We start from the raw sequence: 15,759 nt of genomic DNA, 5'->3' as shown, positions 1-15,759 counted from the left end.
GGTTTCTTGAGTTACAAAAAATGTATCTCTCTGCTGCAGAATATCGATAGAGGGAGGCTATGTATAAAGGGGTCAGAGTCAGTTTGTGACTCAGGAGACATGATATGAAATTATTCATTAACCATAAATAAAGTATTTCCCATGTTATTTTTGCCAGATTCCATGATTGGCAAGGTAGGAACAAAGGTTGAGAATAAAAGTTTACCTTCTTGTTAGAAAGTCCAAAGTCTGTTTTTACTTTTTACCTTACTACCATCTGTAGGAATAAAAAGGCATATGTAAGACCAAAGGATATATGACCATGTTAGCCTATGACTATAGTTCATAATAATTTTAAGTTCTCCATTTTACATCAAAGAAATATTGAAAATGATCCAACCCAATAACTTATAAAACAGCTTCTCAGAGCTGTCATCTCCCACTACACAGGAAGCATGTGACAGGACCCAGGCAAACCTGCCCCATATCTGGTAACTCCATTTCCTGTTAGAGCAGATGCAGTGCATAGCCCAGTAACTTTGCTTGTACCTCTTGAGCACAAGAATTAAGATCTGGATTTGAGACGAAACATAGAACATTTCTCTCGGGAAAGAGCTACCACTATGCTGGCCACCAGCCTGCTGGGAGCAGCCATTGCCTCCATCTGTCTTGGTAAGGATGTGCACAAGCACAGAGCGCAGGCTGTTCTCAGCCCTGAAGGTTCTGCAGAGAAGATCTTTATTTTCTGATGAGGTTCTGAGGGATGAATAAAAGGCAATGAGATCAGAGTGCTGGGTCCTTAGTCACTCTATCCTTTTGACTCCCATAGTTCCAGAGAAAGGATTAGTCTATTTCTTCCTCTCTCCTGCAGGAACCAGCATGGCCCAGAAGGTAATTCAAGCTCAGACTGCAATTTCTGTGGTGGAGAACAAGGCTGTGACCTTGCACTGTGTGTATGAAACCCGCGAACCTAATTACTACTTATTCTGGTACAAACAACTACCCAGTGGGAAACTGACTTTCCTTATTCGTCAGGAATCTTACAATAAGCAAAATGCAACAGAGGGTCGCTATTCCCTCAACTTCCAGAAGGCATCCAGTTCCATCCAGCTCACCATCACAGCCTCACAGCTCATGGATGCAGCAGTGTATTTCTGTGCCCTGGAAGAGGCCACAGTGCGAGGGCTGCCTGTGGGAGTCCCACAAAAACCTCAAGAAGAGCTAGGGCCTCTGGGGGGAGACCCCACCACAGACAGGGAGGAGCAGGGGCTGTGTCAGCACAGGTTGGGGTTTGGCAAGGAAATCTGAGTGCAGTTCATGTAGAATGTCCAGATGTTCACTTGTGAGAAGGATGTGTAGCTCCTGTTCTGTGTGATAGATCGAGGTAGAACATGTAGTACATATTTTTATAACACATGCAAAATTTATTTTCAAAGTACAGTTTAATAAGACTTATTAATCTGTATTGATTTCATTGAATTGAGAAAGTTTTCAAATTACCTTTATACCCAATCATGATTTTATTGATGAGTTGTTAAATTTTTAGAATCATAAATGCATTTATGCATTCATTAGTATGTTGAATGCACTAATCCACTTGTAAAACAAATGCTTTTCATTTTTTGAGAAATTTTCACAATATTTTTTCTCAAAAATAATCAGAATAATTTTTTAATCAATCAGGTCAAATAAATTATTTAATTTAGAGCTTTTCCCATAATCATACTAGGAATCTTTTGTACAAGCAGAGTATATCTGAAATGTTCCCTAATTTGCCACAGTCTGGCTTCTCTCTTTTTGATATGATTATGATTTTTTAAAAGCATCTATATCTATTGCTGCCTACAAAGGGAGATGATTAGTTGAAAATTTGTCCTGACCCATGGATTCTCTTGTGTTCATCCTTTCTCTTCAAGTTACTGCCATTTTGAAGATGAAACAAGATCAAGGCCAGAATGACAGCTGTCATAGCTGCCAACACCAGAGGGTCTTTGCCAGTGTCAACTTCTAGACTAAACATGAAAATGTTCCCAGGTGTATAACCAGTGCTCAAGGAAAATGATTTTATTTCTCTTTCTCCACACATGTTTCAAAACCCTCTGAATTTAATTGTCATCATTTAGAACTCAGATATCATATTAAAAACAATATTTCTTGCTTACCTAAATAAATGGGAGATCTATAAATGCTAGGCCCTCAGGGGTAGAGGTTAAATGTTCTGTTTGAACATGTAAAGACTTTAAAGAATATTCATTTCTTTTAAAATATGTAAATTTACCATTCATTTTAAAATATAAATTTCTCTAAATTTAAAATGTTCACTTATTAGTTACAAAATTATTTATATCTATAAAGAAATCCATAAGACAGACAAATATGAATTAATGTTTTTTAAACTGTATCTGTTTTTTTCCCATAATTTCATGTATCAAACTGTTTGCAGTTCTGGACACTAAAGTGTAGGTTATTCATTAATGTATAATTAATTTGAAAGATTCTGAGTTTCTTTTATAGGTTTTAGAAAATTATTAGGTAACTAGATAAGATTCTTACGTTTATGGATGTCATAATCAGTGGGTTTTACTGGTATCTGGTACAGAATAGCAGGCAGAAAGAACACTGAACTGAAGTTTAGAGATCATTACATAAACAACCTGTGTGATGTAAAGACAATTAACTTCTTTGAACCTCTGTTTCCTTATCTGCAAGTGTAGAGGTTTAAAGTAAGCAGTGGTATTGGATAGTTCTTTCCAAAATTCTGCTGGCCTCACAAATCACTTATTTCACTGTCTTTTTGAGTCCCTAACACTTATTAACTACCCTTCTATATTTGGAAGAAGACAACTTGGAGCCACATAAACTTCCACAGTGCTCCACCCACTGCAGGATAGTGTAACAGGAATAATCAGAAATCAGAGGGAGCTGGGAGAGAGGAGAGTGACCTGGGAAGTCACCTGCTACCAACACACAGGTGTTGCTGTCTAGGTACATATGATGGAGAGGGAGAGGAAGAAGGAGAGGAGAAAGAGAAGAAAGGAAGTAGAATGAGGAGGGGAAAGGAATGAGGAAAGAAGAGAGAGAAGGAGGAGGAAGGATGAAACTGAGGGATCAGGAGAGAGGAACAAAGGAAAAGAGAAGAAAGGAGGGAGGGAGAGAACAGGTGTCCACTCATGAATGAAGCAGCTTCTATTTAAATGTGATGTTGTGGTCTCTTTCACAGTTTATCAGACAAACTTTCTTTCCTCCATGTAGAGAATCAGAAGTGTAGAAAATGCCCACTTGACAAACATGAGGTCACTGACATTTGCCAGCTACCTGGAGCTCCAGATGACACAGCCTCTTGAGAAGTCCGAAGGTAGATGGAGAGACAGGCATTTTAAATCAGCAGTGCCAAATGTCCTTGTAAAGTGAAGATAATTCCCTGTTCCTAGAGGAGCTAAGAACTTTGTAGGTGGTTGGGGCTCCTTCAGCATCAGAGACCTATCTAGACCTGGGCTGCAAAGGCAGATGCTCAGAGGTGTTTACAGGAGACTGGATGTGAGTGTGACTGTCTAAATGTTTGAAAAATGGGGGAAGCCTGATTCTGTATTAACTGGCACTGGACCTTGTTGTTGAAGGATAAAAGAAGGTGACATGGTAAACTTCACTTTCTCTGAAGTAGAGTGGAGATTACAATAAGTTATCCAAGATTCAAGGTCTTTCACTTTGTCCCTGATTCCTATCTGAGTCAGGCTGCAAGCTTATTGCAGGTGGACAAGCCCAGTGAATAAGATGATTGGTAATGACCATCAGGCTCCAGCCCTGTTTCCTCCTCTACAGGTGCTCCCTGAAATTAGTCACCTCCATGTCCACATCTCAGACGCTGTGGTCTTGCACATCTATCTCCACTGTAGGGTTGTGTCAGAATTCCTGGAATAGAAATTAATATGAAAATCAAAGGAGAGTAACAACAGTCAGTAACAAAAATGCCAGGAGTGTCCCTGCATTCTCAATAAGCCGTCCAGGGTCCTGAACCACGTTGCTCTTATGACTTTTGGATGAGATCCACTCTCATACATTTTATTTTTTAAAGAAGAAAGTAAATATTAGACACGCATTAAGTGGATACAAATAAGCTCTGAACTTCACCTCTGATCCCTCAACTTTTGTACTGGTTGCATTTGCTTTTCACCTGGTCCTAGTGCAGCCTGCTCTCCACCTTTATCCTTTTGATATTGGCCCTTATCACCAACTTATTTCAGAGACAGAAACAGGTTCAACAGCTCAGGGCTCCGCTCATGCCAAATGGCATCTTTGAAAGCTCTCCCACCTGATTTCTTAACTGAAGTTTCCTTTTATTTGAGAATGAGGAAAATTGCATATCAGAGAGAGAGATGTCTTCGGAAGTAAATAACACAATGCCAAATATGTTCTTTGTTACCTGTAAAGTCTCACATCATTATTATTCTATGACCTTCAGCCTACCTCAGCATTTCCCAACAGAGAAACTAAATTAGTTGAATGTGAAATACTACTCAACCCAATGGGTTTTTAGAAGAAAAAAAAATTTCTTTGTTTCTTGTTTACTATGTCTGAAAATATATTGCCATCTAGAAGAATTACTAATTCACAGTAAGTACAAAGGACAGAGGGATGTATTAAACCTATCATTAGTATATCATAAGCAAAATTCGTAGTGTAAAAAATTCTGCAGGACAAAAAACTCTGAATTTTTCAACGATAAGCTTCAGAAAATTAAACGGAATGAGGAAACCTAAAGATTAAAGTTTCTGAAAATGAATCAATCAATGGGCCCTTAGGTGGATGCTGAATCAAACAAACTGTAAAATAATTGAAAAATTGAATGTATATTGGGCATTAAATTGTATTAAGGAACTACTATTAAGTTTTAGGTGTGATAATGGTCTTGTGATTGTTTATAAAAGTCATAATTTAGAGATTTGCTGTACAATTATCAAAGACAACAATTCTATATCTAGGATTTTAAAATGGTTTATGAAAAAGTAGTTTGGTAATAAGTGAAAGAAGTTTGGTCATAAATTAATAATTGTGAAACTGAGTGATGGGTACATGGGGCTTAATTTCTATATACACTAAACTTTCAAATATATTTGAAATTGTCCTTAATATAACAAAAAATAGAAATCAGCTAGATTCAAACCCTATCATCTTGATTGTAGAATGATCTTTGACATACTCTCTAACTGTTGGTGCCTCACTTTACTTATTTGTAAAATGGTGATATATAACTTATCATGTGGAGTTGGGAATCAAACAAAACCATGAGTCTATATAAATTATGTATATCTATTTATATCAGTTATATATACACTATATATATATATATATATACACACACACATCAATATAAATTATCATATATAATATATATACACACTATATATATGTGTGTGTGTGTACACAAAAGCATGAATACACAAAGTTGCTAGTTTTTTTTTTTTTTTCCCATTACTGGGGATTGAACCTAGGACCTCACACATGCTAGGTAAACATCTACCACTGAGCTATTTAAAAAATTTTATTTTGAGACAGTATTGTCAAATTGCTGAGGCTGTCCTTGAAATTGAGATCCTCCTCCCTCAGCTTCCAAAGTAGTTAGGATTACAGGTGTGTGTGCCACCACAACCAGAGAGCATGTCATCTTGACACAATGGAAACTCAGTTTGTGCTAGCTATTATTAGTATAAAGGATAGAGGTGGTTCTTGGATCAGCATAACAATTTCAATCATGAACTCTTTACATAACACCATGCTGCTCTTTGTCATGATTTTCAAAGCAGAAAGCAAATAAGGCAGGAGATCCTGGCACAGCCTGGAAAAATCACCCCATCAGGGAAAATGCTTCTTGGTAAGTTTCCCCATCCATAGGTGCCCTTCCAACAGCACACACATTCCCAAAAACCCCAGGCCCTGACAGAGAAGCAGCTTATGTTTCAGAGAGCAGGCAGGGCTGTTTTAATCTGTCTGCCTTGGTAATTTAAGGGGAATTTTCTCATCTATGATGAAAGACTAAGCAGACATTCTGTGATATAGTCAATATTCATGTCAGTATTCATACTGATTTTGTTTCAGCCTTTGTACTACCAAAATAGACAACCCAGCAATGTCTCATGTCAAGATAAAATCTAAGAAGTAATGGTTTCTTTTCCCCTGAGAAATATAGTACTAATAGATGAGTTTTAAGACACTAAATCTCTATAGGTCATGAAGGTACACCCACTTCTTATTTTAAGAGTAGATTAGTACTTTTTTCAATATAATTGAAAAATGACTGATTGCTTTAATCATTTCTTTTCTTAGATGAGGTGATTATTGACAGAAGAAGTTCTTCTCCTGTGCCCAGTTTCAGCATTAGCTGTCTTGGGAATGGGATGGTATTTATCACCTGCTTTAGGAAGCCATGAGAAGGTTCAGCCACCTCCAGAAACAGACATCTTTTTGTTCTCTGCTAGGGAACAAGGCTTTGGGGGCCACTTTGTCTGGTCACAGATTTGTGTCTGTGCCTAAAATGTTTCCATTGAACAAAGGTAGTCTCCATATCTCTGCTGGCTGTACTCCTGCCTCAACCTCCTGTGACTGTACTTTCTAGAAGGAGGAACACAACAGGTAATGAAGGATGCCTGTTTTGCTGCTTGGTAGTCTGAGAGATATGGTCTAAACTTAAAGCATTGTCATTTTACAATTATAAGCACACTATAAAATTGTAGCATGGCACTGAAGAATGTATAGTCACCATTCTTTTTTTTAACATCAGAAAATTATTAGTTGCTCAAAACATTACATATCATATATCATATATCATACATTTGTTGACATATCATATATCATACATTTGTTTCAAATGGGGTATGAATTCTTATTATTTAGTCACCATTCTTATTTCAGGACTTAGGTCTCTTGACATAAGCACAACAGGTGAATTCATTCCACCTCTAAACTTCCAAATCACTGTTTAACACTTATTAATACTTGCCCTTTGACCCTTTGTATAATGGTTCTTAAAATTATATCTACTTTAACACTGTGGTTAAAGTGACAAATACAGTACCAAGAGTTGGCAAGAACATGGGGCAACAGGAACTATCAAATACTGCTAGAAGGAATGGGAACTGGTTCAACTTTGAAAAGTATAAGAAAGTTTCTACCAAAACTGATGATATTTATTCCCTATGATCTACAAATTCCAATTCTAGGCATATACTCAATAATAAGCATCATATATTTATTCATAAAAATATATATACAAGAATGAGAAATGTATTATGTGTAATTATAATACCCAGATCTGGAAAATAACCCAGATGTTTGTCATCAGTTTCAAGGGTATGTAAATTATGATAATGGAGCAGAAGAGAAATGGAAATGAATTAATTTGCTATATAATCCATGTGGAATGAATCCCACGAATATTTTTGGTTTAAAGATGTTAGACACAAAAGAAGTTAAAAAATATGCAAAACACAGGACACCGAGGCAGGATGGTTTTATAGTGAGATAGTTGCTAATCACTAGGAGTTAGGACAAAGGTGGCTTCTGGGGTGTTGGGAATTATCAGTTTCTCTATCTGGTGTCAGTTACATGGGTGAGTTCACTTTGTGAAAATTCACCAAACTCTGCACTTATGTTTTATGCTTGTTTTTGAATATATATTGTACTTGATCTTAAAATTATACCTTATCTTCCTCATTGATTAAATTCTGAGAAGTTATTTCATATTCAATCCACCTTCACATTCTTGCTTTCTTTCCTGCTGTGCACTCATTTCAAAGATGCTGAATAAATGTTCACCCAATGATGGACTTGACTGTTGCTATGTGTATATACAAAGATGTCCTACTCTCAGTTCCAAGAGTATAAAATGTTAGCATGTGGACTTGAAATTTGTTCTGTTGCCTGCTGAGTACTTCCCAGTTCAGGCTCACAGAATCTCATACCTGGGGTTCTGTAATAGCATATCAACTGGCCTTTCTATTTCCAGGGTTTGCACCCCTAATCCAACCTACTTCTCTCTAAATGGTTTATTCTTGCACAAAACACAGTACAAATCACATATGTCTCCTGCTTGACACCCTTCAGTAGCCATCCTCTACCCATGTAAGTAAGATAGGCCTCTGGATGAGGCTTTCTATGGTCTCTCCCTTCCCCCACAAAAGTTCTGCCTCATCTCAAACACAGAGCAATGAAGTTGGCCACTTATGGACTCTGATCTGGAACTGTGAGCACCAAATACATTTTTCCTACTCTATATTGTTCTTGTCAGGTCTTTTGGTCACAGCAGTGGGAAAGCTGACTAAAACGAATTTTGTCATAATCTTTCTCCTTTAGCAAATGAACTCTAACATGAGAATGAGGCAGGGAAACACCCTCTGTCCTCCACCAACAGCTCTGCCTAGGGCCCCTTGCTCCCATCATCACTGCTGTCTGAATGCTTGCCGTCATTCTTCCTCCTGACCCCAGACACTGTCCAGTCATTCTTGTCTCATGAAGAATCCCTGAACTCTCCGGCCCACAGCCAACTCTCCCTTCTTACAGAAAGTCCTGCCACTCAACCACTGCCTCTGATAAATCATCCAATTTTTAAAAATATTTCAGTTATGCCACCTAAATTTACAATGCACTGCTATAAGCATTATCTCATTTATTCCTCAGGATACATTTGTGAACAAGGCAGAGTACAGAGAATTAAATACATTTCATAAACAAAACTGTTGTTCAGAGAGGTGAAGAGACTTGATCCAGTGAACTCAGCCAAGTTAGAGCCTGTTCTAGTCTTCTAGGTTCTTACAGAAAATTCCCAGTGTTTGAGCTTATGTCTTATAACCCCCAAATAATATGGGTCTTTTGAAACATGCCTACACTTTTATATCCCTCGAAGCACTAAAAAAAAGTCACCTGGGCTGTTTCGTAGAGGTAATTAATTTCTTTCAGCATTGTCCTCACTCAGCTGAAGGACAGACTTTGGCACACCAACTCTGCTCCATGGCACTTCTGGAGAAAGACTGATTGTTGGAAGAAACCTATCACTGCAGCTCCAAAGTATTTAGCTTTGCAGAGTAAGAAGACATATGTGAACCAGCCTTTTAAGGTGAGGTCAGCCTTGATTTTACCTCTGAATCATGGGTTTAAATTGAAAAGTTTCTCAAGGGAGGCTAGCAGAAAGGGTGGCAATTGGCTCCAAGAACCACCATTTCATCACAATTAAATCAGAATGACTAGATTGAAGTCCAGAAAACATTCCCTGAATAATTCTATTTGGAAGTAAAATGGAGAACTTTTAGACATTGAAACTGTTTAGTAAAAATAAAAGTGTGCTTATATGAAATTTAAACTTTATACTAAACTACACAATATAAAAGATTTCTGGAAGCATCAGAGAACTAATGTGGTGAAATAGAGAATAGAGAAGGAAGCATTGAGATGTCTGGACACCCCATGAGGTAATGCTGCCTCCTCCCACAACATACTCCATCTTGCTCACTGGGGTCAGAGCCCATCTGGACAGCAGGCCTAAGAGAGGGAGGAGGAGGTGGAAGGACAAAAGCAAACTTAAAGACTGGACAAGATATTCAGAAGGCTTTTCTTGCCTATTGATGAATCTATTAGCTGTTAGCTGTCTATTTCCAGTCCCACCCTTCATTCCACACACTGGGGTCAGGCTGGTGGGAGCACTGCTGTGGAAAATGATTCATTTTACTTATCTCCTTTTCACTGTGCATAAAGAAATCTATTTCTGCTCATATATATATGTATATGTACATATATATATTATAATATATATTTATTTTTTAATTGTAGTTGGACACAATACCTTTATTTCACTTATTTATTTTTATGTGGTGCTGAGGATGGAACCCAGGGTCCCGTACTTGCGAGGTGAGCATTCTACCACTGAGCCACAATCCCAGCCACTATATTTATTTTTAACAGAGCTTTATACATCATAGGTAACTCTGTCAGCTTCTGGAATGGATGTTTCAGTTTAGGGCTTCCTGAGCATGCACAACAGTGTGAGAGCAGCTGGGTCATCTGCTTATCAGGGAATCTTGCCTGTGTAGTAATTATATTCTAGATGATAATAATTTAAGTATAAGTTAATCAGCCTAAAAGTTCATTTGAATTGGTGTAAAAACCCACTTTGGGAAAGTATTAATCATTTGGAGGTGATTGTTATGTTAACTGATTTTAGTCATGGCCACTGTTTTTCCTTGGGGAGCACCACCCCTCAGAGTCGTGTTGGAAGATAGCATAGCCAAGTTTCAGGGCTTCAAAATGGTTTATGTAAGCAGAAAGCCACACCATGTCTTCCTCCTATGATATGATCATAACTTGCATAAATAAAACTCAGTCCTAGAGAAGCAATGAGATCTAAAATTGGTCTTTTTAATTCTTCTACTGAGCTAGTTTCACTAGCTCAAATAGATACAAAGCAACTATCCAACAGAACAACAGACACCAAGAAAATAGTTCCTTTAATTTAGATTTATGAGACCACTAATGAAACAAGTATAAGGGAGACAGTTGAACACAATATCAGAATGAATAGAGCCTAGGTAGTTGCATTAAACCTCTAAAACCTGGGTTCCAAAAGAAAATATGTATTTGAACTACTGCAGAATCATGACCCACCTTTCAAGGCTGTAGGAGAGGGCTACTGCCATCCAGGAGTGGCCAGGGACCCCTAGGGAGACTTTTGCATTCGGAAACTGTTTGTACAATGGCATCAAAGCAGTGTCTGCTTTTTTCTTGTGTATTCTCACAGCTGTTTATGCACATTTTCCAGAGTTCCCATGTGATGTGGATGACCGCCTTGCTCTGATGGTTGATGGAATTTACCTCTGTCTCCACTCCATCCCGAATAAACAAAACCTCCCTGTTGGAGCCTTGTCGTGACACCACACAGGGATCCTCAGGTCCACATGTTTGACAGCTGATGTTTCAGAGGCTGCAGATTTAAGTTATCCCTGTCTGATTTTAAATTGTGCTTCACCTCTTCACATGTAGTGCAGGACACACAGCATTCCTCCTCCATCCTTTTTCCTACTGTTGCCACCCACTTTCCTCCTGTGTATGTTAAAAATCCACAATGCAGTTTTATAATTTTGCCTTTTAAACAATCATCTTTTGGAGGACATTTCCTCTTAGCCCTTTAGTTATGTTCTGATGTGTGCATTGTTTCTGGTTAAAAGCCAAATGTCATTCTTACCTTTGATCCTCTGTGTCCTTTCCATTTTCTCTCTACCCAAACACAGCTGCATTTAAAATTTTTCTCTTTATTACTGTGTTTCAGAAACTTTATTACTGGTTTTGACATGGTTTGGATCTGAAATGTCCCCAAAGGCTCATGTGCTGAAGGCTTGGTCCCCAATACAGTGATGTCCAGAGGTGGGGTTTTGGAAAGTGATAGGATCCTGAGTGTCTGACCTCAGTGGACTAATACACTTGATGGGTCAATAACTTTAATGGACTAGTGGGAGTAGGGTGAAACTGGGGCAGGTGGGCCTGGTTGGGGTAAGTAGGTCACTGTGGTGTGCCCTTGGGGACTATGCATGTTCCCTCTCTCCTTCCCCACTCTTCTCTCTCCTTCTCCAGTCCCTGGCTGTCCTGACCTGAGCAGCTTTCCTCCACCACACCCTCGGCCATGATGTTCTGCCTCACCTCAGGCCCAATGCCGTGGACAACCTTGGGCTGGAACCTCTGAAACAGCGAGCCAGACTAAATCTCCCTGCTCTAAGCTTTTGTCCTCAGGTGCTTGTCACAGCAACAAAAAAGTGACTAACACATTTGAATGTGCTTTTCCCCACTGAAGCTAATCTTGAGGCTTGATCCCCAGTGTGGCAGTGTGGGAGTGGTTCCTTTTAGGGATGAATAGGTCACCACAGCACAGCTCCGATGAATCGATTCAGGTTTTTCTTGAGAGAAGAGGTCAGTTCTCCCAAGACTGGATTAGACTGAACTAGGCCTCTCAGGAGTGAGTTAGGTCTCCCAGAACTTGATTAGTCACTGTGAGGCTGGTTGTTAGAAAATGACTTTGGCTTTTTTGCTTTCTGCCTTACTATGTTGCTTGCCTTTGAAGCTTTTTCACACATCACTTCCCACTTTTAACATATTTTTCTGTGGTGTGATGACCTCTTCTGTGTTGTGATGTGGCTAGGGGGGCTTTGGAAGATGTTTAGACTTTCCCATCATCAGAATTGTGAGTCCAATAAACCTCAGTACTTTATAAAGCACCCAGTCTCATATATTTTGTTATAACAACACAGAATGATCTAGACAATTATAATGAAACTTGGAATAAAGTTTGTTCTATTTATTCTGCCTTGTATTGGTGGATTAATAATTAAATCTGGAAAGTTTCAGCTGTTGTTTCCTCAAATATTTTTATTTACTTCTGTCTCTCTTCATCTCAGGTTTCAGTTCCACATATAAAAGCACTTGATTTTTACCATACCTAGAGGACTATATTCCATTTTCTTCAGTTTATTTTCTTTATGCTTCAGTTTGCACAATTTTTATTGCTTTTTCATCAAGATCACTGAACTTTTTTTTCAATTTACTATATTATACTTTATTATCATTGTACTATACTGAGCATTTTGTCTGTGGTTTCTAATGTTCTTCTAACTCTATTCAAGTTATTTTTCAATTGATTAATGCTTTTCATCTATATAAAATCCATTTCGACATATTTTATCCATTTTTTCTACTCTTTATTTCCCTATATTTCTTGATATTGCTTAATATATTTTATTACAGATAATTTAAATAATTTATAATAATTATATCATTTTATAATATTCTATCATCTGTGTCATTTTTAGATCTGTTTCTCTTGGTTGATTTTTCTCCTGATTATAGATTACATTTTTCTGCTTCTTCTTATTTCTGATAATTTTGATGATGCTAAATATGTGCCCTTTACATTTTTGTATGCTGAATTTCGTATAAACTACTTTAAAAGGTATTGGATGTATTTCAGGCCAGTGAATAATTTGCCCATAGTTTGATCTTTCGAGAGTTACTTTAATCTTTACTTGGAATGACTCTATTTTCAGTCTTCTGAGTGCCTGCCCTATGTATTAAAATATCTCTTGAGTCCTGGCTGCTGTGAACACACACAATGCCCAGCACTATGTGAACTCTGGAAATTATTTTTGCTTATTGCTTTCTCTTTGTCTTGGAGAGGTCCTTCACATGTGTGCAAATCAGCCCAGGATTAAAAGTGAGTGTGAAGGTCAATCCCTATAGCACTCAACCTTTATCAGTAAATCAGACATCTCAGAAACTTGTTTTTATTCTATTTACAAATGTATCAGTCCATGATGTGTTGGGAAAACACTGGTCCTTCTCTACAGATTGAGGATCACATAATGCGATACATCCTACAAGATGGCATGCTGACTGGGGGAAGGGTGGTGAATGAGGTTGTGGGCTGGAGGAGAGGGAGGGGCACTCCAGGCACCCAAGGGACCCACAGGGACATGTGCAAGGAAGAGGCCTCAGACTAATCCATTTCAAAGTTGTGCCTGGGATTATTTGAAGCTAGAAATCTCTGCACCAAGATGAGAATGCTGAAGTAATGTTGGAATATTATTCCTAGTTGGAACATATGAACAAATGCTAAATTCTTTTTTTGCCTTTTTCTCAAGCTAGTTTAAAATACCCCATCCTTCTAGAACACAGTTTTATAAGCAGTTCCCTGCTGTCAACTGTGAAATGAAGATATTAAGTGGGAATTTCAAGAAACAGATAATTCTTATTTCAAATTGCATGCCATTATGAATAGGAAGAGGAAATCTTGCACTGTCCTGCTCTGTGTTGCCAGGATTGAATCATCCCTTGGTCCAGTGTATCCAGACTGCTCTTTAGCCCCTATTTGTAGTCAGTTTGTGATTTGAGGTCACCATCAAGTGGAAAAAGTTACAGCTACAATGCAAGACAAGTGCTTAGCTAATGAGGAAAATACACTACATTTGTGGGTAGAAGACGTGAACACAAAACATGTTCCAGTTGATGGCAATGTGTTGTAGCAGAGAACAATGTGCTTAATTTAATAAACTTTATCAAAGTATGTGTGGATAAGAAAACATGGAGTTCAGTATTAACTGTGTTTTCAAGCATCCACTGGAGATCTTGTGCAAGGAAGAGGCCTCAGACTATTCCATTTCAAAGTTGTGCCTGGGATTATTTGAAACTAGAGATCAGCTATTATGGATGAGGAGGCAGAGGCATTGAATTATTAAAAATGGAGTCTGACAAGTTTGGGATGCAAATTGCAGAGAAACCACAAGAGGGAGAACATACCTACTATCTTTGTAGTTATAACTGCTGTTATGCAAAAAGGGGTTCTTCCTCCTGAGTGAAGAGTTTCTATAAGATCCATCTGGAGACTGGCACCAGGTGATTGGTGTATTGCATGTAGCAAGGACCATTCCCTTCGCTCAACATGCTTTATGTCACTGGTTCAGTTCTCCTGACCCTCTTAATGTTCAGTAAGTAACACTTTATTCTAATCCTCAATTATATTTCATTTTTGTACAATGCTGACAAGTTTAACCTTTTTCCCCATGTAACAAAGTATTTTGATTTTTCTTTTAGGGAGGAGTAATGGAGACTCGGTGACCCAGACAGCAGGCCTGGTTACTCTTGTAGAGGGGGCACCTGTGACCTTGAACTGTACTTACCAGGCCACTTATTCAGGATCTTTCCTTTGCTGGTATGTCCAATATCTTGATAAAGCTCCTCAGCTGCTCCTGAAGAGTGCAACAGAAAACCAGAAGACAGAGAGCCAAGGTTTTCATGCCACTCTTTTTAAGAAGGAGAACTCCTTCCACCTGCAGAAACCTGCAGTCCAACCCTCAGACTCAGCTGTGTACTACTGCGCTGTGGAAGGCACAGTGAGGGGAACTGCAGGGGGAGCTGAGCACAAACCCACAGGGGCACAGGAGGGCCTTGGAGGGGAGGGTTATTTTCTCTTCCTGGGCAGTGTTTAGTTTCCTCCAGAACAAGAGCCAGACTTAGATTGAATCCTAGAAACCTAGGAGAGCTTTAATTACCCTGAGATAGGGTAGGGTGGACATCAGGGTTAAAGAAAACCCAAGTGTTGGTCTTCATTAGTGCCAGCACAGCCTGTAGGCTTCTCTCTCCTCCAGAACATCGTAACTCTCAGAGCAATTTCCAGAAAAATTCTGATATTGGATTAGTCTCTACCAAGATATCTTACCTACTGAGCTATTTTAAAATCTCCTCGGACTATACCCAAAGGACTTAAAAGCAGCATACTACAGGGACACAGCCACATCAATATTTATAGCAACACAATTCACAATAGCCAAACTGTGGAGCTGACCTAGATATTCTTCAGTGGATGAATGGATAAAAAAAAATGTGGCATTTATACACATTGGAATATCACTTAGCATTAAAAAAGAACACAATCATGGCATTTGCAGGTAAATGGATAGCGTTGGAGAAGATAATGCTAAGTGAAGTCAGCCAATCCCCCAAAACCAAATGCAGAATGTTTTCTCTGATATAAGGGGGGTGACTCATAGTGGGGTAGGGAGGGAGAACATGGGAGGATTAGATTAATTCAAGATAGGGAAGAGGAGGGGTGGGAGGGAAAGGGAGGGGGGAAGGGGATTAGCAAGGATGGTGGACTGTGATGGTCATCATTATACAAAGTACATGTATGAATTGGGTGTCAACACACCTTATATACAAACAGAGATATGAAAAATTGTGGTATATATGTGTATTAAG

General features: G+C 38.6%; 2 gene segments (V, D, J or C); both read left to right on the top strand.

Moving 5' to 3' along the window:
* Positions 1-496: 496 nt before the first annotated feature.
* Positions 497-1,466, top strand: LOC107144164. The segment is given in 2 exon segments: positions 497-651; positions 851-1,466. Coding segments are annotated over 2 exon segments (486 nt in total).
* Positions 1,467-14,443: 12,977 nt separating this feature from the next.
* Positions 14,444-14,990, top strand: LOC125615204. The segment is given in 2 exon segments: positions 14,444-14,489; positions 14,596-14,990. Coding segments are annotated over 2 exon segments (441 nt in total).
* The last annotated feature ends 769 nt before the right edge of the window (positions 14,991-15,759 follow it).

The sequence above is a fragment of the Marmota marmota genome, unplaced genomic scaffold, assembly GCF_001458135.2.
Source record: "Marmota marmota marmota unplaced genomic scaffold, marMar, whole genome shotgun sequence".
Lineage (NCBI taxonomy): Eukaryota > Metazoa > Chordata > Mammalia > Rodentia > Sciuridae > Marmota > Marmota marmota.
Note: the sequence above shows the minus strand (reverse complement) of the source record. Positions and strands in the feature narration are given on the sequence as shown.